At 43.3% G+C, this 27751-nt stretch overlaps 2 protein-coding genes and 1 long non-coding RNA gene across 3 annotated transcripts in view; 2 read left to right on the forward strand and 1 right to left on the reverse strand.

The window, feature by feature from the left end:
* The window catches only part of LOC144680013 (uncharacterized), a 773835-nt gene extending 770362 nt beyond the window's left edge, over window positions 1–3473 (forward strand). Inside the window, exon 2 of the long non-coding RNA XR_013576470.1 lies at window positions 2914–3473. This is a non-coding gene — a long non-coding RNA (uncharacterized LOC144680013). The remainder of the gene's footprint in view (window positions 1–2913) is intronic.
* The window catches only part of LOC144680008 (inositol monophosphatase 2-like), a 53533-nt gene extending 50060 nt beyond the window's left edge, over window positions 1–3473 (forward strand). The window contains exon 8 of the mRNA XM_078541089.1: window positions 1820–3473. Within this exon, the coding sequence (XP_078397215.1) occupies window positions 1820–1962 (143 nt within the window). The 3' untranslated portion in view covers window positions 1963–3473. The remainder of the gene's footprint in view (window positions 1–1819) is intronic.
* Window positions 3474–5027: 1554 nt separating this feature from the next.
* On the reverse strand, window positions 5028–27172 carry LOC144680007 (cathepsin Z-like). The gene is made up of 6 exons (XM_078541088.1): window positions 26910–27172; window positions 14551–14714; window positions 12747–12926; window positions 10260–10410; window positions 8487–8652; window positions 5028–5284 (listed from the first exon to the last, which is right to left on the reverse strand). Exons 1-6 carry the CDS (start codon window positions 27047–27049, stop codon window positions 5171–5173), a joined length of 915 nt encoding a protein of 304 aa, XP_078397214.1. The 5' UTR covers window positions 27050–27172; the 3' UTR covers window positions 5028–5170.
* Between the last annotated feature and the right edge of the window lie 579 nt (window positions 27173–27751).

Below are 27751 nucleotides of genomic sequence, written 5' to 3' on the forward strand. Positions count from 1 at the left end.
AGTTTTCCAGAACTCGGGAAGCCTGATGGCCAAAAGGACGAGAGGACAGCTGGGTCCAGGAGGTAAGTGCCTGTCCGCTTTCCTGCTGAACCTGGTTTTACTTGCTTTTTTTTTATTCATTCACGGGATGTGGGCTTCGCTGGCTGGGCCGGCATTTATTGCCCATTCCTAATTGCCCTTGAGAAGGCGGTGGTGAGCTGCCTTCTTGAACTGCTGCAGTCCATGTGGTGTAGGCACACCCACAGTGCTGTTAGGAAGGGAATTCCAGGATTTTGACCCAGCGACAGTGGCCGATATATTTCCAAGTCAGGATGGTGAATGACATGGAGGGGAACTTCCAGGTGCTGATGTTCCCATGGATCTGCTGTCCTTGTCCTTCTAGGTGGTAGTGGTCGTGGGTTTAGAAGGTGCTGTCTAAGGAACCTTCACCCCTCAACCTCCCCTTAACCCTTCTGATCTTCACCCCGACTTTTCTGATCTCCACACAAGGTCTCCACTCCCTCCCTTTCTCCCTCCCTCTCCTTCATCACCACCCCCACCAACTGCAGCCCCATGCAGCCATCCTCTCAATCTGACTGGCTGCAGCAGGGAAATGGAGGCAAAAAAATGCTAATCGGGTCCTACTGTTAAATTCAGCAGGACCTGAGGAAGACCAGTTTTGGGGGATTCCTAGCCTCAATGCTCCCACTCCCCGCTTTAGAGTTAATATCCAGCCGGTGAGACCCCATCCAACCCATATTCCCTCCATTTCCAGGTACAATGCAGTGAAGCTCCAAATATGCCTCCCTCTGATAACTTCTAATGGATAGCAAGCAGAACTGTTCGTGATTGTATGCTTAAGTGGAGCAATCAAGACTTGAGATTAGTGGCCCTAATGGAAGCAGAGGGCTTGTTAATAAGGGTGCTGGGATCTTTTCTACTTTGGAAAACCCTGTAAGCCAGTGTCCTAATATGTAATGTGATCTTAGCTGGACAAGCAGCAGGGAGCTTACTAATGTTCTATGTTGTTGGGTTTTAACTGGTTAAACTACAGCATATTGGGGAATCCTTGAGATTTAGCTCTGCTGAGGTGCAGTTACTGGAAGTGTCTCTATGGGAACCATGTCTGATCTTCATAAAGAGCAAACCGAAAATTTGTCAGTTATGATGTGTCAATATCTTGGTTGGAGACGTTTAAAGATAATTGGCTGTAGGTGGAAATTGTTTTCTTTTATATAAGGTGGGACTCCAGCTATTGGAGAGTTTACCTTTCGAGCCCCATTGACTTCAGTTTTACTAGGCGGTGTCATATATGATCAAAAATAAGGGCAGCTGTTGTCACATCTCCTCCTGCAGTACTCAATACATGTCTACATTTGGGCTGAGGTGATGCAAGGCCGAGTGATTGCAGCAGAATTAAACTGAGTGTTGGTGAGCACGTAGGGTGCTGGCTTGCTCTGTCAGACCAGGTGAAGAAGTGAATTGTGCCACTGCTTGTAGACCGCTTGCTCTTACTCTTGGGTGACTTGCGGGAATAGACAGAATAGAGAGAGAGTGATGAATACCATCATAGATATGTAGCTAGCATATGGTCAGATTCTTGACCCAGATCATTTTGCAACCACGTATGGTCACTTGCATCTGTTTATTCTTCACACCTTCCCGGTTTTTCTGTTCTTGATACCACTGCTTTGTGGAAGTCAATGAGAGAAATTGAGAGTTAATAGCAAACAGGTTGATATTTGTACCAGTGTTATCTCATTACAATATCCAATTGTCACATGGACTTGTGAAAAGTTGTGAACAGAGCGGAGTTCAGTTGTGGTTATCTTGTTTCTAGGAGGACCACTGGACCTCATGTCTCGGAGGGTGGTAGCAGCTGGCACTCCTGAGATGGCTTGTCAGATTGCCAAGGAACTGCAGCCAGTGGCTTACGAGCGGGATGATGGCACTGAAGGCACAAGTAACTCACTGTCCAAATAAAGACAAGTTTGGAGTGTTCACTGGTGGAACCGGAGCAGAATCACAGTGTTGAATCTTAAAAATAACTTACAGTGACAAGCTGCTATGACCTCCGCACTGCACTTTGTGCTGTGATTTATAACAAAAAAAGTAACACCGTGAACTGGTCGAATAACGTCCCGCTCTCCCTGCAGGAATCAACAATGTGCATCTTCTATTGAGTTATGTTGGTCTAATTTTCTACTGTTACCATTTAATGTTTGGACAGACTGATGGGGATAATTGATAGTTGTAACCTAGCTCACTGGTAGGACGAGGACTGGAGTGCATGGAATTGAGTGGACTGCTGGTTTTACACTGACTTCAATGGAGAATGAAATCAGACGAAGTGTAAAGCCAGGATTGCACTTACTGCCATCAGTTCCTTGATGGACAAGTTAGGCTCTCCACCCCCCCCCCCCACCCCCCTACATAGTCTTGTTAAAATTTGCCAGGCTGTTACGGACAGAATAACTTATTGAAGTGTGATGGAGGTGTGCAAAAACCTGGAACTAAGACTGTGATTCTGTAAAATTTCAGTAAAAGATTAATCTCCCATCCTTTATTTAATATTTCAACAAATTCAAAAAGAATTCACTACTAATGGGAGAAAATAAAGGTCAGGTCTAATATGTGCGTTTTCTTACAGACTGTTCTCTGTTTAATTGTAGGGCCATCCATATTTCATAACTCATGAAAACTGGTTGAATCAGATTTTTAAAAATTCCATCATGGGGTTTAAATAGGGTAAAATAGGTCTTTATTGGGAGAGCAAAGTGAAGGATAATGAACCCGCAGCCCATTATCAATGGTAAGGGGCATCTTTGTTTTATTCTTTCATGGGATGTGGGTGTTGCTGGCAAGTCCAGCATTTGTTGCCCATCTCTAATTGCCCTTGAACTGAGTGGCTTGCTTGGCCATTTCAGAGGGCAGTGTAAGAATCAACCACATTGCTGTGGGTCTGGAGTCACATGTAGGCCAGACCAGGTAAAAGGGGCATTAGTGAACCAGCTGGGTTTTAATAAACAATCATGATAGTTGTCAGGGTCACCATTACTGAGACTAATTTTATGTTCCAGATTTATGAATTGAATTTAAAGTCCTGGTGGGATTTGAATCTGTGTCCCCAGAGCATTAGCTGGGCCTCTGAATTACTAGTCTAGTAACATAACCACTACACCACCATCTCCCCTACAACATTGGGTGGGGTCTAAACAGGCTCTGGATTGGTTAGTGTACATTCCTGTCAAACATCAATTTCACCCCCCCAAAACGTTTGAATCCAAACCCAGGTGTTGTGTAACTGATATTCATTTTAATTACTGTGAGTGTAGCAGTCTTCACTGCATAGTCTAGCAGTCTGTATATGGAGGCATACTCAGACTACTTTTAAAACAGTCCTATTTTTTAAACAATCTTGTATTTCAGGGTTTTATTAATTTTACTGAAAATGCATTGTAGGCATAGAAATAAAATTTAAGTTCGTTATTAAATAGTTTTATATTCTTGTCTCATATATCATTTCAAGTCTCAAACTCATTTGGATACACATTTCTACTCTTTGACACACACAGATTCTGGAGGGAAAGGATCTTAACCAATTCAGTTAAAATGAAAGGCAGGTTCAACCATGGCATTCAAGAGGGAATTGGATTATTATCTAAAAAGGAAGAATGGGCAGGGTTATACGGAGAAGGTGCATTGCTCATTCGGAGAGCAGGTGCAGACATAATGGGCTGAATGGCCTACTTCTGCACCATGACCATTCTTGTGATTCTGTGACAGATTTTGCAACTTAAAATATCTAAGCCGCTAAAGCTTGGAATACTGACAGAACATCAAGTGGTTAAAATCCACATTGCTCTGGTAATTCATCTTGTAAAATCGTTGCCCCTACCTCTGAAAGTGCTATTTGTGTGACCTGTTTTCCTTGGTAGTGTTTGTGTGTGTGTGTATTTTTGTTGTCTTCTGTTATATTTGGTCTCCTTAGAACAGTGGCAGTTAAGGGGTGATTTAGTAAAGGTCTTCAAAATCATGAAGGGTATTTGAGCAACACAAGTGATATTCGCCACTGACAGGAAGCTGCTGTCAAGCCAAGAAGATGTTTTGCCTATCACACAAATGAGGAATGTGGTATATGAATTTCAGTGCCAGTGTGATGCTAGGTATGTAGGCCAAACGTTTCAAAGACTGGCAGATTGTATCAAACAGCGTGTCCCACCCGCTGTTCGCAATGGGCAAAGTACAGACTGTACAAACCAGTGTCCAACATTAGATGTGATTCCGCGATTGGACAACATTTGCTAAATAATCCCCAATGTGCTAAGAATTACGCTGACGACCAATTTAAGTCAGGTTCACAGTGTACTGGAAGCTACATATATTAATATACAGGGGCCTATTATTTGCAGACAGAAACATAAGAAGAGACAACTATTCATGGACTCTTTTCTCGGGGCAATGCCTTGACCAATCAGGGTCAAGTTGCCTGGTTTAGGTTTCAAACAATGTTTGGCACTTAACTGTCAGTCACGATCAATTGGTGCGTGCTCCATGGCAACGCCTCTACCAGAGTCCGCTTGCCAACTGATCAGCACTCTCTTTTTATACAGTATAAATTGTTTTCCCCTTATATTGGTATTCTTGTGAAGTGTCCTGATCAGTGCAAGATGAAAAGCTTTGACATATCTCTTTTTTTCAGCAATAATCATGAAGGGTATTGAGCAAACAAAGAGAAACAGTTTCTAATGGCAGAATGGTCAGTAACCAGAGGATGCAAATTTTGTGATTGGTAGAAGAACCAGAAGCAACAGGACCATTGCTGGGAAGCGTGCATATAAATAGTCATTAGATGGAAACAGGATAGAGCTGTAGCTGAATGGCTTCATAGTCCTTACCATCTCAATATGTACATGTCAAACAGCAACTTGGATGGATATGTATGACTGTGGAATTATAGCCATGGTTATAAGAAGTGGAGATGGAGGGAAACAAGTGGAATTGAATTGTCTCAATCATCTTTGAAGGGTTAAAACAAAATTGCAGAGTTTCAATACAAGTTACAAATCAATCTTGTTAGTCTCACTTTACAGTTTTATACAATGGTTATATTAACATCCACTTCAAATTTATTCCAAGGTAAAATATGGCTGCTTTATTCTACAAGCTCTGTGGTTGCAAAGGCAGCTCCTCATTGTAGTATAGGATCTCCATAGCCACACAGCCGCTCAATGGCAAGGTTGTAATGATTGCCCTTCCCATTTTTATAGGCACTAGTGACAATCCGTAGCCACCCAAACTCTCCCTGTGGGGATTATAGACAGAAACAATAAATCAACCTTTCCAAATTCTTCAGATGTTTAGTATCAATACTTGTGGAAGCTAAAAATAAATTATCCAATCGAATTGTGTTGTCATCTATCAATATTTTTACAGTTTCAGCTCTCAAAGGCTATTTTAGGTGACCAAATAGCAATGAAACTTGCTCAAAAATAAACTGCAATGGAGTCGCATAATACATGCGCCCTTTGCTTAAGAAGGGCACTTCTTCATAGAAGCCATTCAACAGTTATTAAGCAGAGGCTTTTTTTGTCTGAGCTTTTCATCTTGTACTTATCAGGACAATTTGCAAGAAAATATCAGTGTCAGGGGAAACCACATATAAGATATCTTGAGATACATTTGCTATATATTTAGATCCACAGCTGCATGTAATAATTTCCTTGCATGTCTTAATAGGCTCCATCCTGCACTCAAAATCACCTATGAAATGGGGCAGTCAAATAAACTCCCTTTCCTTGATGTACTAGTAGAGAAGTCTGCCACGGGTTTCTCTACCATGGCCTACCGCAAGCCTACCTTCACTGGTCAGTATACGCATTGGGATTCTTACAGTTCAGCACGTTATAAGATTGGTCTTATCGGCAACCTTGTAAATAGGGCCCAAGCCATGTGCTCACCATGCAAGCTTGATGTTGAAATAGGGCGCATTAAAGGCATCCTGCAGGATAATGGCTACCCTGATCAAGGAAGTATTCAATGAATGGCATAACACTAGGATGTTCTGAGGAACAAAGGGACCTTGGCGTGTGTGTCCATGGATCTCTGGAGGCGGAGGGGCATGTTAGTGGAGTGGTGAAAAAGGCATATAGGACACTTGCCTTTATCAATCAGATTACAAAAGTAGGGAGGTCATGTTGGAGTTGTATAGAACCTTGGTGAGGCCACAGCTGGAGTACTGTGTGCAGTTCTGGTCACCACATTATAGGAAGGATGTGATTGCGCTGGAGGGGGTGCAGAGGAGATTCACCAGGATGTTACCTGGGATGAAACATTTAAGTTATGAAGAGAGGTTGGATAGACTTGGGTTGTTTTCATTGGAGCAGAGAAGACTGAGGGGCAACCTGATCGAGGTGTACAAGATCATGAGGGGCATGAACAGGGTGGTTGAGGAGCAGCTATTTCCCTTAGTTGAAGGGTCAGTCATGAGGGTACATAAGTTCAAGGTGAGGGGCAGGAGGTTTAGGGGGGATGTGAGGAAAAGCTTTTTTACCCAGAGGGTGGTGACGGTCTGGAATGCACTGCCTGGGAGGGTGGTGGAGGTGGGTTGCCTCACATCCTTTAAAAAATACCTGGATGAGCACTTGGCACATCATATCATTCAAGGCTATGGGCCAAGTGCTGGTAAATGGGATTAGGTAGGTAGGTCAGATGTTTCTCATGAGTCAGTGCAGACTCGATGGGCCGAAGGGCCTCTTCTGCACAGTGTGACTCTGTGATCAGATCATTTCACGTTGTATATCGCGCAAACTCATAAATGGGCAAAAGGCCATCACTTTCGGCCCTGAAAAGTGTCCAGTCTACCTCAGATTACCCTGGAAGGGTAAGGTACCTCAAAGAATTAAGCAACAGGTAAAGCTAGCTGTTTCATGCTGCTACTATGCAGTAGCAACATGAGTGGTATTCGCCACTAACAGGATGTTGCCGTCAAGCCAAAAAGACGTCCTGCCTATCACACAAATGAGTAATGTGGTATATGAATTTCAGTGCTAGTGTGATGCTAGGTATGTAGGCCATACGGGCAGGGTATAGACCATACCCAACCAGCCCGTGCTTGCAAAACTCAAAATATAGTGTCCAACATTAGACACGATTTCGCGATTGGACATTTGCTAAATAATCCTCAGCGTGCTAAGAATTACACTGACAACCAATTTAAGATCATTAGTGGGACTCGCAGTGTTGCACATTAATGCGTACTGGAAGCTACACATATTAAGACACAGGGCCCTGTTCTTTGCGGACAGAAAGACAGAAACTTCGCGCCTGTTTCACTTAAACAAAATAAGTGACAGCCATTCCCCAGGACAATGTCTTGACCAATCACAGTCAAGCTGTCTGGTTTAAATTTCAAACAATGCTTGGCAGTTAACTGTCAATCAACATCAACTGGTGCATTCTCCATAGCAATGCCTCTACCAATGAGAGTCCACTTGCCAACCAATCAACATTCTCTTTTCATACAGTATAAATATGTTGTTTCCTCTGACATTAGTATTTTCTTGCAAATTGTCCTGATGAGTGCAAGGCAAAAAGCTTCAACAAAAAAAATCTCTTTTTTCAGTGATACTCAAGTTCTGTATTACCCAAACAACTATTTGCAAGTAACCATTTTAATTCTGAGAGTGATAGATTTTTGCCATCCAAGGGTGTTAAGGGATATGCAGCCAAGGCAGGTTGATGGAATTCGTTCCTCTAATAGGGGACTCAGAACACGAGGACACGACCTTCAAATGAGAACTAACTAAATGTGAATCCAGAAAAGCACTTCTTCATAGGCATGAGAATACGGAATACAGAAAACCTTGACTGTAGAATAAGTTGTGTCCTGGTCAATATTTATCACATTGCTGTTTGTGGGAGGGAGTTGCTGTACACAAATTGGGCGTTGCTTTTCCTATGTTTCAACGTTGACTACACTTCAAAAATACTTCTTTGGCCATAAAGCACTTTAGGAATCCTGAGGAGGTTGTCCAGGGTGCTATATAAATGCAAGCCTTTCTTTTAAAGGGAGAAAGACACTTGGGAAATTAAGGTATTAAGGAATATATAGATTAAAAAGACTATGAGAGCTGCCATACTTTACAAGCTCGATGGACAAAATGTTCTAAAAGATTCACCTTGATCAACAACTTTTTATTATGGAAATAATGTTTCAGCAATGACTTTTACTGGCTGGCTCACTGAAGAATCTATTAGACTGTATCAGGTGAATTAAAGTTAGTTAAGTAGACAGGTTTTATGTTGCACGGTTGAAGGAAAACACTCCTCTCTCTACATTGTGTTCCAGATAGAGCCAGTGCCATTCAATAGCTGCCCTGGTTTGGCCCCTTCCCCACTCTCCTCTGCAATGGCCTCAATCATCTTCTTCCAAATGGACTTTTGTGACCATGAAAATCCCTTACCCTGCATTACATGGAAATACATAAGACAGGCAGCACACTCACCCACGGTTCACCCCAAGAGTTCCGGACTATCCAGTACTCTGTTCCATCTTCATCCACACCCCAGCCCGCCACCGACACAATGTGATTGCTGATAGCCAGCGGCTCATATTCTGCAAACACTCCTCCACGGTAAGCATCCAGTTTCTTTGTTGCCATTATACCACAGCTGGAACCCAAATAGAACACAGCAGGTTACAATTCCTGAAAATTTTTGGTAGACCGGATCGATAAGGAGAAACTTTCTTCAACGGTACGCAGATGGACAACCCGAGGACAGAGGTTTTAAAACGAAAGGGGGGGGGGTGGAAAGGATTGTTTTTTTCACGCAGCGAGTCGTTGTTACAATCTGGAATGCAATGCCTGTAAAGCTTGTGGGAGTAAATTCAATAACAACTTTCAAAAGGGAATTGGATAAGTACTTCAACAAGAGAAATCTGCAAGACAAAAACAGAGAAGTGGGGCTAATTGGATAGCTCTTTCCAAAAGCCAGTGCAGATATAATGGGCTGAATGGCCACTTTGGGTGCCTATGATTCTATGTTAAAAGAAATGCCAAATTATTTTGAATCTGAATATTCTTCCTTTTCCACAAATGTCAGTAAGCAGCCCCAATAATATAGTTGTATTCCCTTCTCTCATTTCTTTTGTATTTTCCCACTACTTTGACTGGATGTGCAAGAGACTTGCTCAATTCCCATGCTTTGCTGATAGGCAGCAGGAAAAGATGAGGTGAGTGACAATGGTGGTGTCGTGAGGCTCATTTTGCTTTTTGACAAGGAACTGCTTTTGTGAAAACTGCACGTGATCCAATGCAATTTCGTGTTGTCATAGCTCAACATTCAAACTTGTGGTCTCTCAGTGATAGTTCAGTAAACATCTTACAATTCAAAATGCTTGCTGCAGAAAGAATCTAGATTGGCGTAAGTGGACACCATACAATAAATTCACATGTCCATTCAATCTACTGAAAGACAAACCCTCCTGCTTTTTCTAAGCAGAAAGCTGTATTTGTCTCCACTGTGTATTCCAACATGATGCAGGTCATCTGTCCTCTCATTTCTTTATTGGGCTGGGTGCGTATCTCTGTGACCACTTCCAGCCCTGCAACTCTGAGAACTCTTGAGTTCTTCCAGTTCGGGCCTCCTGCACATCCCAATATTCATTAGTCCACCATTTGCCTCCAGCTGTCTAGGGCCTATGCTGTGGAATTTCTTGCCTAAAACTCTCTGTCTCTCTCTCTTCTTTCAAGACGCTCCTTAAGTCCTACCTCTGGTGACCAAGTTTTTGGTCACCTGACCGAAAATTTCCTTATCTGGCTCAGGGTCAAGTTTTGTTTGATAACGTTCATCATGAAGCACATTAGCATCATGAAATGTCTGGAAGTTGCTATATGAATGCAAGTTGTTGTGTCATAGGTCAACCAGCTGGATTCTAGCCAGACAGTTTGAGCAATCTTTGTCTTATAGTCTGAATTCCTTGCTTCTCAAATGGCTCATTGTAATAGCCAAAATTAAAAAGGTGGTAGAGAGGGAAGAAGTTAAAAAAAAAACTGGAAAAGCAACTGGCATTTCCAAGCAGCGCGGTTAATCTCCGGCCTTCTAACAAGGCCCTGACAAAAGCAGCAATAACTGACAAAACTTAAAACTTCCTTTCCTTCTTACAGCCCATCTCATCCCCACCACCCAAATATAATGAGTTCAGTCAAATAACCGGTACCGAAAAATATAATGAAATACAACAGGTTGGACAAACCAGTAACAACCGAATCCATTACCTGACAGGCCCATTGGTGTAGATTTCTGCCTTCATCTGCTCACGTCCGCTAATTTCACCATAATCCCCAACTTTCCACACGGTATAGTTCTGGATCACATTGCAGACACTAAAGGTAGTGCATGTGCCACACTGGTTAAATGGCTTACACTCTACAGCAAAGGAATGTCACAGTCAAAAAGTGTATGCCAGGGTCTAAGCGACCAAAATTGAATTACGATCTGGAGGCCATTACTGGTTACTCTGTCAGTGCGCACAGAATGAGAGGCAAGAAGAGACTGTTACGCCCACAAAGTTTGCTTCACCTCATCAGTAGTGCAACTGCCTGCACTATTCACCTACTCCCTAGCAACACCGAAGCCCGGAGCTGACATGAGCATATAGACCCAAAGAATTGTTAAACTTTCTCGTGTCACAAAGACCAGCATTATTTGAAACTAATTACCAACATTGCACTATCATTGTTTGCTTCAGCTTCCCGGCTTAAGCAGCTTTGAGTTCAGTACAACTAAAGGCTTAAACTTGGAGCTTTTCCGGCATTGTACAGGAATCCACACTTACCCTGCAGCACCTGTAACCTTTTTAAATAGCATTTTCCCATTAAACTGACAGTGACATCAGAACGCTTCAAGATTTGCTCTGGGTCTGCATTATCCTATAGATATTATTTTACTTTATTTTATACATTGTATACATTTTATACATTGCTGCTATCAAATGACGGAACAGGCTTGAAGGGCCAAATGGCCGACTTCTGCTTCTAAGTCGTCCTACGTTGCTATGCAATTGTCAGCTCTGGCCACTGGGTGACACTGGGGAGCACTTTCTCATAGCTCTGACTTCAATGTTCAATTTCTGGTGTAGAAGGGGGATTTTTAAAAATATTTTAACTTTTTAAATTTATACTTTAAGGATATAAATGGCACCCAATTTTCTTACTTTCACATTTCAGGTGATATTCGCACCCCAAATTTATGGTTAGCCACCTATAATCTCAGAAATTTGCGACACTCTCAAACACCAACCTCAATGGTCAAGCAGTTCATGTTAATGTGACATAACCTCTTATTTACTTAATCATTTAACCCCATCCACAAATTATTTACATGCTCACTGTTTAAGCCTTTAGTTGTACTGAACTCAAAGCCGCTTAAGCCGGGAAGCTGAAGCAAACAATGATAGTGCAATGTTGGTAATTAGTTTCAAATAATGCTGGTCCGTGACACGAGAAAGTTTAACAATTCTTTGGGTCTATATGCAGTTGTCAGCTCCGGGCTTCGGTGTTGCTAGGGAGTAGGTGAATAGTGTAGACAGTTGCACTATTGATGGGGTGAAGCAAACTTTGTGCCACTAATCGTGATTCCGAAATGTGACAAATCATTAAAAATTCTTAGTTTATGACTTTGCTGTCTGACATATTGATAATTGACGACAAAAAAGGATTTAAGACCGCACTCAATAGCGTGTTTGCATCCTGGTGAGAGATTCATAATCTCAAGCAGTTGACGTATGAGACAAACTTAAATCATCATTAATTCTGAGGCTCAGACTGGGTGGTGAACCCCAGATGGTTTTTTAGCGAGGGTTAAGGTGAAGAGGTTCCTTTCTAGTGCCCTTGATGAATATTTTTGTTGGGATCTCACTTTGCCTGTTCTTACACAGGGGAGCATGTCCACTGGAGATGTTCACAACTATAAGCAGTTCAGATCAGGTAAATAGGGAAGGACTATAGTTTGGTGAGCCCATAACCAAGAGAATATTAATTTAAGACCATCACAAAAAGAATGAAAGGAGGGATTGGAAAATTGTCATTTTACACATAGGGCTATTTGAACGTGGGAAACTATAGCAAAAACAGTGGGAAAAACAGAATTCGTGGTAACTTTTAAAGGGGCATGGATAAAAATTTGAAAGAGGAAAGAGAAGAGTAGGGGAAAACAAGTAGGGCGGGAAAATGGGATAGGTAGACAAATCTTTTAGAGAGCTAGCACAGACACGATGGGCCAAATGGCTTCCTGCTATGCTATAAAACTCATTGTGGGTGAGCTTCAACTTAAGTGGGGGCTGCAGATCCAATAGTCGCGGACAGGCGGCCCACTACCCAAAGGTTAAATTGCATTGCAATCTCAGAGTGCTCATTGAGTAAGAAAGGAATAGAGAGATAAATTGATAGAGTTAGTTGAAGTGGGATGAGAGGAGACTCATTTGGAGCATAAATGCCAGCACGGACCTGTTGGGCCAAGTGGCTTGTTACTGAGCTGTAAACTCTATGCAATTCTATGTAACATTTTTATGGCCTTTCTTAGTTTTCTGTTATGATGAAGGGATTACATGCAAAAAGTTAACCTGTCCTATTGATCAAGAGTAGCTACAATGAAACATAACAGTAATACTAGGACTGACATTTTAAGTCTATTTAAAAGCATTTGTGTACACACAAAGGAAGCTCAGGCCTTTTATTAAAAGGAGAGTTAAGATGTGAATGTACCTTGGTCCTTAGCCTGGTAGTTGTTGCAGGTTTCATCTGGTATTCCGTTGTCATGAGCATAACTCCAAACTGCTAAATGGTCTCCCCCATAGCAAGAGCCAGATTGACCGCAGTCTAGAACATTCTGGACAGACAAATATGCAGACGGCCAAGCACCTTTCCTCTTGACGTTTATACGATCTGTGGAAACCAAGTAAAAGCAGACTCCAGCACCCCAAAACCTTTTTCTCAGACACCGCAACACTGACTGCACTTCCAAAAGTACTTCACTGGCTGTAAAGCACTTTGGGACTAGCTAGGTTTGTGAAATACGCTAAATAAATGCAAGTCTTTCTTTTATTAATGTATGTGATTAAGTATCTCCCAGGTCAAGTTACACAGAAATATCAGAGTATCTCATACAAGATAACCAAAGTGAAACACATTGCTATCAGCTATATGAAATGTAGTGCAGTGTAAATCCACAGGGCGCCAAACTCAATGTAAAGGATCTCAATCATCACATCCTATAACTCCCTTCAGCTAGCTTAAATATTAATGGGATACAGCTTGAAACTTGTGTCCCCTAATTTCTGACCTACCATAAAATGATCCAATTTCACCCCCACCACCTGACAGTTGTCTTGTCCTATAGCTGTCATCATGTCACAGTTCAACACAAGCTTAAGAAGCAGCTCCCCCTCTTCCAATCATGTATTTTACAGACTTCTGCAACGTTGAGTTCAACGATTTTAGATCATAACCTCTGCTCCCATTTTTGCAGACACCAGCACTTTTTGACCCATCTTTTGTTTGTTTACTTGCCCCAGTACCACTCCCCTTTTAACCTGTCTTGCACCATCATCCCTCTTGTCCTTTAACTTCTCCGGCTTTCCAGGCGACCAAAGACCTTCCTTTTTGCTCTTTTCTCCCTCCCCCTCTCCCTGCCTCTGTACTTGCTAAAAGAGAAAACCTGTTACATCTCCTAACTTCTTCCAATTCTGATCAAAGGTCAACAATCTAAAATGTTAACTCTGGCCTGAATTTTTCCCTCGTTGGGCCTGCGCGATCAGCGGGCCCGGGAGTGGATGGGAAACGGGCCCCCAACCGCGATTTCACGCTGGCCAGCCAATTAACGGGCAGCCAGCGTGAAACGTGCGCCGAGAAAGGCTCAGTGCTGCCTGTGGGGGCAGGGAGAGGGCGGGCATCGACACCATTGCGGATGCTGGTGAGCACTTCCACCGAGCTCCCTGAAGGCAGACAGCTGCCCCAGGGAGCTGCAGACCTCCACAGAATAAACGAAACAACAAAAACACTGCAAAAATATATCCATGCAGCACAGTCAAGCATCTGAAAGTATACCTCACATAAAAACAGTCCCCAGATATCTCTTTTTATTTTACTTCCCCTCGGAGGTTTCATCCCACCCTGGATCGAGGTCTGAGCAAAAGTGTAAAGGCCGCCTGGCGGATTGGCCCGTCCGCCAACCATAAAGGTGGACGGGCCATGAAAAATCGCTTTCAATTGCCTCCTCAATGGGCTTAATTGTCGGCGGGCACGCTTCCGACTGCTGCGCACGCCTGCCAAGAGAGATATCGCGTGGAGTGCCTGATTACGTCGGGATGCTCGCCCGATGTCATCTCGCGATATTTCATGGCCAGACAGGCAGGGCGGGTCCGCCCGCGAGTGGTAAAATTCTGGCCACTCTTTCTCTCCGCAGATTTCCAACATTCCTGTCTTTATTTCATATCGCAGCTGCTTACTTTAACAAACAGTGGGGAGAGTTGGGTGAGAGAACGGGTGCCGGGGATGAGCTTAAACTCACCTGCAAGTGCGCTCGTTGCTCCCATAGCCCAGCATGAGCCGCAGTATTGAGGAATATGCTGGTTACGGGTGATGCTGACGTAGCTTCTGTTATTCACGTTTCGCCAATCCCAAGCCTTCGGCAAATCAGAGACTTTCAGGTATTCATAAGGTCGCGGGTATGTCCTGGAAAGAGAGATATTTTACACCAGAAAGCATGGAACACCGACAGGCCATTGAGCTCAACAAACCAGCTGACTGTACAGAGCAGCTGCAATGGCAGCTTTAAAATGCTAATTGCTAATACCCTTGCCTCTGAGTTACGAGGGCTCATGGTTCACATCCCAATCCAGAGTCTGAGCATGACAATCAAGGCTGACACTCTAGTGCAGTACCAGAGTGATGCTGTGCCCCAGATGAGGTGTTAAACCGAGGCCCCGTCTGCCTGTTTGAGTGGGTGTAAAAGATCCCACGGTGCCTCTTCCAAAAAGCGAGCTGTCTCCTAGCCAATATTTATCCATCAATTAACATCAGACAAAAAACAGATTGGTCATTGTCACATTGCTATTAGTGGGAACTTGCTGTGCACAAATTGGTTGCAAGATTTCCCACATTACGACACTGACTACACTACAAAAAGTACTTCAATGGCTGTAACATGCATTGAGATGCCAGTGGTTGGGAAAAGCGCTATATAAATCCAAGGTTTTTTTAATATAATCTAATCATACCTACCAATTTACTCCCAACTCTCCCACACAAGAGACAGTTTTTAAAAGTGCTCCCTTATCAAGAGAGTTTAGCTATCTCCATGTTTTTCCCTGTTCAATTTTTGGACCATCATAAAGGAACTGGTAGTAGTTAGATTCCTACCAGTAAGCAGGTGAGAGAGAAAAACTAAGCTTTCTATGTGTACAACCTAGAGATCACCAGAGTGAAAAAAAACATAGGATGAGAGAGGCAACAGGTGCCCAAAGTGTGCAAGCAATGAATGGGCCAAGGTACCATCTAGAAAATTCGAAGAATGTGGAATGTTCCAAAGAGATCTCATGCATTCCTACACCCAGTCTTAATAAATTAAGAAACCACTGGAGGACTAGTGGTACACTTCAAACGCAATTAGGTGATGTACTATGGGGTGTTCCAAGGACAGGAAGGATAAGAAAGGTGCTATATCAATGCAAAGCCTTTCTTTACTGGGTATCTCCCAAAACTGGAATAATTGCACATCCAGTTGACAACCATACAACAACATAGAAACAACACGGGAACACAGGAGCAGGAGTAGGCCATTCAGCCCATCGAGCCTGCTCCGACATTCAATATAGTCATGGCTGATCATCCACTTCGATGCCCTTTTCCCCACACTATCTCAATAATCCTTTACACCATTGGTTTTTTTAGAAATCTGTCAATCTCTAAACATACTCAATGACTGAGATCCCACAGCCCTCTGGGGTAGGGAATTCCAAAGATTCACAACCTCTGAGTAAAAAAAAAATTCTCCTCATCTCGATCCTAAGGTGCAGGAGGACTCATATTCATAATCTCACTGGGTCAGTTGTTTTACCGCTGGTCAAGCTCTAGGTAGGGATGACCTTTGGTTGGGAACAAACACGTAGAACCATCCACCCTGGTATCTTTCGATGATTTTCTGTGCACTGATTTCAATAATGGAACACCTAGATTGGTTTAGTTTAGAAAGCTTTAATGGTGACTCAGAGACAGGCAAAGGCCGCTGTGGCAAGCTGGTCCACTGTAGTTGCACGATGGTCAGGCCTTGGGATGAGGAGACTGCCAATGTTGTAATCTCAAGTCAAGTAACTTCATGAGAGAGACACTTCTGTATGTAATATGGGGATCAATCAATCAGGAAAGCCCAGACCACCAAGAGTTGGCAAAGGCTTAGCACACTAACCCCTTGTTACAAAGGGTACAAGTTCAAGCCTTCCACAGCATTTGAGACACTGAGCTTGATCCAACAGGCTGGGCTAGTTATGGGGATGCCTGGCTTTACAACTCCAAAGGAGCAGCAACCGGAAGTGTTCTGGCAAATGGTGGTGCCAACGTCAAAAAGGTTTACAAAAGATTTGACTAAAATGTCCCTCTCGCAGGGGTGAAATATAAAAGATACAGGTCGCCAAACAGTTGCATTGCCCTAAAGACACATGCTGAATTTTGTTAAGACGTGAAAAATGTCAAGGTTTGTGGTAAATCAGGAACTGTAACAAAGTTCCACCGCAGCCCAATGTTTCAAAAAAGTAACCTTTGTTATTGTGGGCTCCATGTTCACCAGAAGCCAATCAGGGAAATGTTACATGTTAACCGCTGGAGACGACACATGCAGGTATCCAGATGTGGTTAACCTCCGCATCCAGGCATGCAGATGTGCATCAATCTGAACTGAATCCCCAGTAGAAATTTTGTCTGATCAAGGAACTAATTTTATATCTCACTTTGACACCCAATTATGGCAACTGTGCCAAGTAAAAATGTCAATTGTTGTAAAAACCCACCTGGTTCACTAATGCCCTTCAGGAAGGAAATCTGTTGTCTTTGCCTGGTCTGGCCTACACGTGACTCCAGGCCCACAGCAGCGTGGTTGATAAGACCATAAGACATAGGAGCAGAAATTAGGTCATTCGGCCCATCAAGTCTGCTCCGCCATTCAATCATGGCTGATAAGTTTCTCAACCCCATTCTCCCGCCTTCTCCCTAATTGCCTTCTGAAATGGCCTAGTAAGCTACTCAGTTCAAGGGCAACAAATGCAGGCCCAGCCAGCGAAGCCCACATTCCGTGAATGAATAAAAAAAAGAAAATACAACACAAAAGGAGGGCATTTGGTCTACCGTGTTTGTGACAAGAAAAAGAATTTTTTACTTGGCAATGGCAACTTTCTGTCTCATGAGATGATGGTTTGTGCCCTGGTGGTCAACTCTGTGTTAAACATCGCTTGGTGGGGCTCAGGAACCCCAGCCTAGCCTGGCAGCCTCTACCGCATTTGCTGGAGACAGTGGGCTGAGAAGATGCAGGCTTCACAGGCCTCTTGTTTTTCTGTGGGTCCTCTTTACAGCCAGCTGAGAAGGAAAATGTCTATATAAAAACATCCTTTAATAGATAAACTCACCATTAAATTGTCACTCATATTCCACTTAAAAATAGACTTTCTACATTAAATATAGATACATTTCCATCAGTTAAACTGTTTATTCATCCTGTGTTTAACAAATTCATTTATAGTTTATGCTCTGCTGCTTTCAAGAACGGAAGAGGGAATTTATGGAAGAACACCACAAATTCCAGTAGCTTAACAACAATTGACAGACAGGGCTTTCTGTTCCCTAAGCCAGGCACATTAGTGAAAGTTCACTTCGATCTGAAGGCTAGGATAGGGGCTCTTGAAAGTATGATGAGTTGGCCTCAATTGAGAGTGATCTAAAAAATAAGAGGCAAAATAATTTAGAGCAAGAATGTGGGATTGAAGTTACATTCAGATCAGCCATGATCTTATTGAATAGCGGAGCAGGCTCGAGGGGCCGAGTGGCCTACTCCTGCTCCTAATTCATATGTTCATATGTATGTAAGAAGGGTGGAAAATGTAAAATGATAACAAAAGTAATAATGTCCACGTTTGCTGACCGAATATGCTACTTTCTTGCAATACTTCATACATGGAGGTAAATGTCACAACACCGTACTGTTACCACTTACTACAGCAGCGTGCTGCAGATATTTTGAGATTCCTTAACATTACTGGCACCTCAAAATTGGATATTTAGGCTACATTAGCAAGGTTTCACCAATATTCTCATTTTCAACTCTTTGCTGACGCAAGGCTTCTTCTGTGCGAGCCTCAGACAGCAATCATCGGGAGGCTATTTGAGGGTTGAGGGGAAATTACAGCTGCGGCCCACCTATTTTCACTCAACAATCACACTTGACTATTCACCAGTGGAGGTCACTTGGATAGCCACAGTAGGAACCCTGGTTGCTTTTGCCCCTTTTCCTGAGGTTAGTTTTGGTATTCCAGTTGATTTCTAGGCTGAGAGCTCATTCAGCACAGGTTTGGGACTTAACCTGGGTCCTTCAGGTTTGTAAGGCTCCCACCAAGTAGACTATTGGGAGGGCCCATCGACATCAGTTTTGGACGTGTGAAAAAACATGTCAAGAGAAAGTGGGTTAAACCAATGACACGAATCTATCATTCTTCAGTTTTTGAGTTTTGGCAGGATGAAATGAGCCAACAAGGCTTTGGAAATGGCTTTCAGTCCAACATGGACCTGCTTTCAAACTTCCTCATTCTAAAATAGCTGGTGGGACTGGCGCCAGGAAGTACAGGAAATCAAGAATGTACAAAGTTTAAAACTTTAAAAAAGAATAAAAATGGGAACTTATGTTACTTGGGGAAGAAAATAATAAAACTAAGAGAAAAGAAAGAAGTGAAAAAAGCCAGAAAGGCAAGGAACAGTAATTTTTAATTTTTTTTAATGTTGGTACTTATCTTACTAAGAAGATCAATCATAGTAGAAAACTGCTACTGGAATTTATAATTTTAGTCTTTGTTTTAGCTTCAGTCTAGTGACTGAAAACTCTCAAATGAGAATCTATTCATAAAAGGTGCCGACATCAGTCAGGGGTCAGTGCGCTACAACCAGTCACAGCACAGGTGGACAAGAAAAAGGCAAGAATATCATTCTTGTGACTCTAGTTAGCAATTTTCCCCAAGCAGTCACAGGGCTGAGAAAAGATCAGAGTGGCCTTATGACCAAAGAGCCACCTGGCACTCACAGAGTAGGGTCAGTGATTGAGAACGAGCCCATGTGTGAGGAACCAAAGGGCCACTGTTCAACCATAACTCAGTCAGAAACTTTCAGCAAAGAACCCGAGAGGGGAAACAAATGCACAGACAAAAACATTGGTCCAAACTGATTGATTTTGTGTGCCATACGTGTCTACCAGATTTTTTTCAATAATGTGGATGGCGAATATATTTTCAAGTTATATAATTAACTGCAAATATCTAATTGTAAGCATTGCATTGAAAAGAAGGAATCCAGAGTGAGTGGATGAGTGAGGGAACGATTGAGTGTGTGAATTACAGTGAATGGATCAATGAGGGAGCAGGCAAATAAGTGGATGAGTGAGAGTTAATGAGTGAGTGTGAACAGTAAGGGAGTAGGTGAGTGAGTGGATGAGTGAGCGACTGAATGGGTGAGAATGTAAGGGAATGAGGGAGCGGTCAAGGTAATGAGTGATAGAATGAATGAAGGAGTGAGGGAGAGGGTGAGTGAGTGATGAAGTAATTGAGCGAGTGAATGAGTGACTAGGGAGTGAGTGATTAGTCATTGAGTGCGTGATGAAGTGAATGACTGATTGAGTGAACGGGTGTGATTGAGTGATTATGTTTTAAGGATTAGGTATTCAAAATCATAAGGAGTCCAGACAGAGTAGATGGGGAGAAACTATTCCCACTCGTGAAGGAACAAGAGCAAGGGGGCACAGATTTAAAGTAATTTGCAAAAGAAGCAAAAGCGACATGAGGAGAAACTTTTTCAGCAGCGGGTGGTTAAGGTCTAGAATGCACTGCCTGAGAGTGTGGTTGAGGCAGGTTCAATTGAAGCATCTAAAAGGGAATTAGGCTGTTATCTGAAAAGGAAGAATGTGCAGGGTTACAGGGAGAAGATGGGAGAATGGCACTAAGTAAATTGTTCATTCGGAGAGCCGGTACAGACACGATGGGTGAAATGGCCTCCTTCTGCGCTGTAAAAATTCCCTGATTCTGATTAAGCTAGTGATTGAATGACTGAAGGAGTGCGTTTGTGCTCATTATGACACAGCAGATGGTAAATGCTGAGTTGTTCAAATCCCAAAGGGAAACTTGAAACAACTGTCACAACTAATCTTCAATTTGTATAAATTTCAAGATGCATGCCTTGAATTCAGTAATAATAAGACCACCAAGTCTTATAGGTTTTTACAAAACTAGATTAAACATTTATTAATAAGAGAAATGATTTTAAATACATACATAGATCTACAAATTACTACTATGATAACTTCTAAATCCCCTAATCAATCTAACTCCCAGTTACACTTTCGTTAAGTCAACAGTAAGACACAAAGATTTCAAAAGACCCAGGCAAGGAAACATGATACCCTGAACAAGTTGAATTCAAAGTGAGTTTTCTTATCTTCAGTCCTTTGAAGACAGCAGCTTGAGGCATTAATGCTGAAGGCTTTTCATACTTGCAAGATCTTAAAATGCCTACCCTTACACACAGCCTTCACTCCTTTATACATATTTTCCCCTTTAAATACAAATACCCATTGTTTCACTATGTCTTTGGACTTTATCTTCCTGATAATCACAGAATCACAGTGCAGAAGAGGCCCTTCGGCCCATCGAGTCTGCACTGACATGTGAGAAACACCTGACTTACCTACCTATTCCCATTTACGAGCACTTGGCCCATAGCCTTGAATGTTATGACGTGCCAAGTGCTCATCCAGGTACTTTTTAAAGGATGCGAGGCAACCCGCCTCCACCACCCTCCCAGGCAATGCATTCCAGACCGTCACCAACCTCAGGGTAAAAATGTTTTTCCTCACATTCCCCCCTAAACCTCCTGCCCCTCACCTTGAACTTATGCCCCCTTGTGACTGACCCTTCAACTAAGGGGAACAGCTGCTCCTTATCCACCCTGTCCATGCCCCTCATAATCTTGTACACTTCGATCAGGTCGCCCCTCAGTCTTCTCTGCTCCAACGAAAACAACCCGAGTCTATCCAACCTCTCTTCATAACTTAAATGTTTCATCCCAGACAACATCCTGGTGAATCTCCTCTGCACCCCCTCCAGTGCAATCACATCCATCCTATAATGTGGCGACCAGAACTGCACACAGTACTCCAGCTGTGGCCTCACCAAAGCTCTATACAACTCCAACATGACCTCTCTACTTTTGTAATCTATGCCTCGATTGATAAAGGCAAGTGTCCCATATGCCTATTTCACCACCCCACTAACGTGCCCCTCTGCCTTCAGAGATCTATGGACACACACGCCAAGGTCCCTTTGTTCCTCAGAACATCCTGGTGCCATGCCGTTCATTGAATACTTCCTTATCAAATTACTCCTTTCAAAGTGTATCACCTCACACTTTTCAGGGTTAAATTCCATCTGCCACTTATCTGCCCATTTGACCATTCCGTCTATACCTTCCTGTAGCCCAAGGCACTCAACCTCACTGTTAACCACCCAGCCTATCTTTGTGTCATCCGCAAACTTACTAAGCCTACCCCCCACATAGTCATCTGTGTCGTTTATATAAATGACAAATAATAGGGGACCCAGCACAGATCCCTGTGGTACGCCACTGGACACGGGCTTCCAGTCACTAAAGCATCCTTCTGTCATCACCCTCTGTCTTCTACAATTAAGCCAATTTTGAATCCACCTTATCAAATTACCCTGTATCCCATGTGCCTTTGCCTTCTTTATAAGTCTCCCATTTGGGACATTGTCAAAGGCTTTGCTGAAATCCATATAAACTACATCAACTGCACTACCCTCATCTACACACCTGGTCACCTCCTCAAAAAATTCAATCAAATTTGTTAGGCATAGCCTCCCTCTGACAAAGCCATGCTGACTATCCCTGATCAAACCTTGTCTCTCCAAGTGGAGATAAATATTCTCCTTCAGAACTTTCTCTAATAGTTTCCCTATCACTGACGTGAGACTCACTGGCCTATAGTTCCCTGGCTTATCTCTACAACACTTCTTAAATAGCAGAACCACATTAGCTGTTCTCCAGTCCTCTGGCACCTCACCCGTGGCCAGAGAGGAATTAAAAATTCGGGTCAGAGCCCCTGCGATCTCCTCCCTTGCCTCCCTCAGCAGTCTGGGACACAAATCATCTGGACCTGGAGACTTGTCCACTTTTAAGCCTGCCATCACCTCCAATAGCTTGTCACTCCCTTTATCAATTTGCTTAAGAATCTCGCAGTCTCTCTCCCCGAGTTCAATACCTTCATCCTCATTTCCTGGGTGAAGAAGGACGTGAAGTATTCATTCAACACTCTAGCGATGTCCTCTGGCTCCACCCATAGATTGCCCCCTTGGTCCCTTAGGGGCCCTACTCTTTCCTGGATATCCTCTTCTCATTGATATACTTATAGAATATCTTGGGATTTTCCCTACTTTTACCAGCCAGAGCTTTCTCATATCCCCTCTTTGCTCTCCTAATTGTTTTCTTAAGCTTCACCCTGCACTGTCTGTACTCCACTAATGCTTCTGCTGATTTGCTTCCCTTGTACCTGCTAAAAGCCTCTCTTTTCCTTCTCATCGTAACCTGAATATCTCTGGTCAACCATGGTTCTCTGGGCTTGTTACTCCTTCCTAGAGGGAACATGTTGAGCCTGTACCTTCCCCATTTCCTTTTTGAACACCCCCCTGTTTTTCTGTAGATTTCCTCACAAGTAATTGTCCCCAGTCTACCTCGGCCAGATCCTGCCTTATTTTTCTAAAATCCATTCTCCCCCAATCCAAAACATTTTTTTGCAACTTGTCAATTTCTTTGTCCATAACAAGCTTAAATTGTACCATGTTGTGGCCGCTACCACTAAAATGCTCACCCACCACCACCTCAGCCACCTGTCCGACTTCGTTCCCCAGAATTAGGTCCAGCAATGCACCGTCCCTTGTTGGACCCGCTACATATTGACCTAAAAAGTTCTCCTGTACACATTTAAAGAAATCCACTCCATCCAAGCCCTTAACACTATGTCTATCCCAATTAATGTTGGGAAAGTTGAAATCACCTAATATAATTACCCTATTGTTATTGTTTTTACACACCTCTACAAATTGTACACATATTTGCTCCTCAATTTCCCACTGACTATCTGGGGGTCTATAATAAACACCTAATAATGTGGTTGCCCCTTTTTTATTCCTAAGCTCGACCCACAAAGTTTCATTCGATGCCCCCTCCAAGATATTATCTTTCCTTACTGCAGTAACTGACTCCTTAACTAATAATGCAACGCCTCCTCCTCTTTTACCCCCTCCCCGTCTCGCCTGAAGATTCTATATCCCAGAATGTTGAGCTGCCAATCCTGCCCTTCCCTCAACCACGTCCCAGTGATGACTACTATATCACAATTCCACATGTCAATCCTCACCCTTAACTCATCCGTTTTACCTGTAATAGTCCTGGCATTAAAGTAGAGGCCATCCAGCTTTGCCTTACTCCCTTGAAGCTTATTGCAGCTGTACTCCCTCTGACTTGATTGTTTTACTGTATTATGATGTGTCCCTATTCTGCTAACATGTGTCCCCTCCCCCTGCCGAATTAGTTTAAACTCCTCCCAACAGCACTAGGAAACCCGCCCGCAAGGATGTTAGTCCCGCTCTGGTTCAGATGTAGACTGTCCCGCTTGTACAGGTCCCACCTTCCCCAGAAACGGTCCCAGTGATCCAGGAATCTAAAACCCTCCCTCCTGCACCAACTCTTAAGCTATGTATTCATCTGCGCTATTCTCCTATTTCTGAGCTCGCTAGCACATGGCACTGGGAGTAATGCAGAGATTACAACCCGAGAGGTCTTGCTTTTTAGACTTTTGCCTAACTCCCTGAGTTCTTGATGCAAGACCTCATCCCTCTTTCTACCTATATTATTGGTACCAACATGTACCATGACCTCTGCCTTATCACCCTCCCCCTTCAGGATGCCCTGCAACCGTTCAGTGACATCCCGGACCCTGGCACCAGGGAGGCAACATACCATCCTAGAGTCACGTTGATGGCCACAGTAGCGCCTATTTGTTCCCCTGACTATAGAATCCCCAATTACTATTGCTCTTCCTCCCTTCCTGTACAGATAGGCTGCTTGTGGTGCCAGAAGCTTGGCTCTGTTTGCACTCCCTGGAGGAACCATCACCCTCATCAGCCTCCAAAATGGAATAACGATTTACAAGTGGGACCCCAGGGGACTCCTGAGCTACTTGCCTGTTTCTCTTGGACTGCCTGGTGGTCACCCATTCCCTTCCTTCCTCAAATCCCTTCATCTGCGGTGTGATCACCTCTCTAAACGTGCTATCCACGATGCTCTCAGACTCACGGATGCTCCACAGTGTCCCCAGCCGCCGTTCCAGCTCTGAAACCCGAGCTTCCAGGAGCTGCAGCTGGACACACTTCCTGCACACACGCTGGTCCCGGGCACTGGAAATGTCCCCAGCTTCCCACATGGAGCACGAGGAACTCACCATGGCTTTGAGCGCTCCTGCCATGACTTATCCCTTTAAATTAAACTTTTTAAGTTAATTACTCTAGGGCCCTGCTTTCCTGATCCTCGTTACTATAGAAGATACAAACTGTAAACCACAAAAAGTCCTTAAACTATAAGCGATTAAAGTAGTAAATACCTTACCTACTACGTACCAGTGATTCTTTTCCCTTGTAGCCTCTCCTGCTGCAGCACGCTCTGAAGATTTAAGAAGTTGGATAGCAAGGAAAAAAATGCAAAGAGCGCCTCATCCCCAGTTCAATTCCCGCTTTGCACCAAATTCCAAATACCCACTCTGGCTGTGTCCCACTCAGGATGTGCTCTCTTTCCTGTTCGTGTGCAAGCACACTGTAGTGTGCTTCTAGGTATTCCCTTTTTTAAATACAGCTGAGTTGACTCACCGCTAGTTAAGCTACAAATAGTAATTAACACCTATTTAGGCCCTAATCAGGCTTCAGGCGATTGACAGTTAACTGTCACACTGTCAGCTGAGTCAGCTACCTTACCAACCTTTTAACTAGACTGCTGAACTTACAAAAATTAAAGAGAAATTAAAGAGAAAGACTTACCAGTTCAATTCCCGTTTTGCACCAAATTCCAAATACCCACTCTGGCTGTGCACCACTCAGGATGTGCTCTCTCTCCTGTTCGTGTGCAAGCACACGATAAAAATCTCTCATAGCACTAAGTTTTACCAGTAATCTTTGGGAAAAATAAACACGCTCTTTCTAAACTTCACCTGGCTAGGTGACACATTTCACTCCCTCTTTTGAAAACAATCTAGTCTAGTTTATTTAAAAATGCAAATGTTCCCTTGACACCTATGTTCCTAAACTTCCCCATTTTTACCTAATTAACATTTCAAACCTAACTTCTTTACTTACACCAAAACACCCAGAACAGCTGCCTCTACCTCAATTCAGTCTCACACACACACATCTCACTGTTACTCTATTTTACAATAAATTCCAATAACATTATGAGCATTATTATATCTTCCTGACAGTGCTTAAGTGAGTGTTGTGTGAAATTGTGTTTGTGAGTGTGTGTATTTGAGTGAGTGTAATTGTGTTTGAGTGAGTGTGTGTATTTGTGTGTGATTGTGTTGGAGTGAGTGTGTGTATTTGTGTGTGATTGTGTTTGAGTGAGTGTGTGCATTTGTGTGTGTGATTGTGTTTGAGTGAGTGTGTGTATTTGTGTGTGATTGTGTTTGAGTGAGTGTGATTGTGTTTGAGTGAGTTTCTGTATTTGTGTGAGTGTGATTGTGTTTGAGTGAGTGTGTGTATTTGTGTGTGTGATTGTGTTTGAGTGAGTGTGTGTATTTGTGTGATTGTGTTTGAGTGAGTGTGTTTGTGTGTGATTGTGTTTGAGTGAGTGAGTGTGATTGTGTTTGAGTGAGTGTGATTGTGTTTGAGTGAGATTTGTTGTGTTTGAGTGAGTGAGATTTGTTGTGTTTGATGAGTAAGTGTGATTGTGTTTGAGTGAGTAAATGTGATTATATTTAAGTGAGTGAGTGTGATTGTGTTTGAGTGAGTGAGATTTGTTGTGTTTGAGTGACTGAGTGAGATTTGTTGTGTTTGAGGGAGGGAGTGAGTGAGATTTGTTGTGTTTGAGTGAGTGATATTTGCTGTGTTTGAGTGAGTGAGTGAGTGAGATTTGTTGTGAGTGAGTGAGATTTGTTGTGTTTGAGGGAGAGTGAGATTTGTTGTGTTTGAGTGAGTGACTGAGTGAATGAGTACCCTGGGCACATGGTTCCCTCGGCAGTTTTCGGACACTGGGACGGAGGGGTTTTGAACAGCTGGCGGTTCAGCCTGAAGCTGGAACTCTCCCAGGTCCTGTCCCCCCCCCAGCCCCGGTCCGAGTGTTATTAAACAAGGGATGCAGCGATTATGAAAGCCCGGCTTTTCCCTCTTCAGTAATGGACTGGGACCGCGAGGGTTGCTTTCCGCAGCTTCCCTGGCGACAGGGTATCCGCCTGGCAGTAAACCCTGGGGGCTCAGTGTGCACAGGCCCTGTCCTTACAAGGCAGCATTTCAACCAGTATAACTCCTGTCCTCAGCTACAACTACAAGGTTCATTCATTTTCCTTACTTGACACTCCGGACTCTCCCGGCTGCTGCCTGCGGTCTGTGACATGGTAGATCAGGGTTAAAGTATTGTCCCACTGCCCCAAAGGACAGGGAGGACACCAAGAGAACCTGACAGAGATACCGCCGACCTTCAGACGCCATAATCTCCCAGCTGGAGAGGTGGAGGGGGAGTCACATGAGAATGTAGCAGATCAACTGTTGGTGGAAAAGGAAACTTGGAACTGAGCCCAGGAACCAGGGGCTGCTGGTCCAGGGATCAAAGTGATAAAGCTTCTAATGAATTAAACATGTCAATTTCTAATAGAGTGACACAGCACAGGAGGCCGTTCGGCCCGTTGTGGCGGCTCTGAAGAAGAGTCATACGGACTCGAAACGTTAACTCTGTTTCTCCCTCCGCAGATGCTGCCAGACCGGCTGAGTTTTTCCAGCGTTTTCTGTTTTTATTTCATATTCCCAGCATCCGCAGCATTTTTCTTTTGACTATAACTGTGCCCCCTTTTTTTCATCCCAGCTGTCCATATATTTGCTTCGGTACATAAAACTACACTTTAATACTATTCTACATCCACAGGTTGCAAGACAAGTGTGTTTTTACTGACAATCACTGTCAAAGGTCACATCCAAAGAATGGCCATTTGCGTGAAGTACTGTACTGTAGTGTGGCTGACCCAGGAAATTACAACATAGTCACACACGCTGAAGAGCAGGATTGGGGTAAAATTGGTAAAGTAAAAAGTGGTTCCGATGAAACCATAGAATATACAAACATGAAAATGTGAAAAGCCAACTCACTCCACCTTAGGCTATTTACAGGTTACACTATTAGCAGTATTGGATCTTGAT

Source organism: Cetorhinus maximus, chromosome 4 (assembly GCF_964194155.1).
Source record: "Cetorhinus maximus chromosome 4, sCetMax3.hap1.1, whole genome shotgun sequence".
Taxonomy (NCBI): domain Eukaryota; kingdom Metazoa; phylum Chordata; class Chondrichthyes; order Lamniformes; family Cetorhinidae; genus Cetorhinus; species Cetorhinus maximus.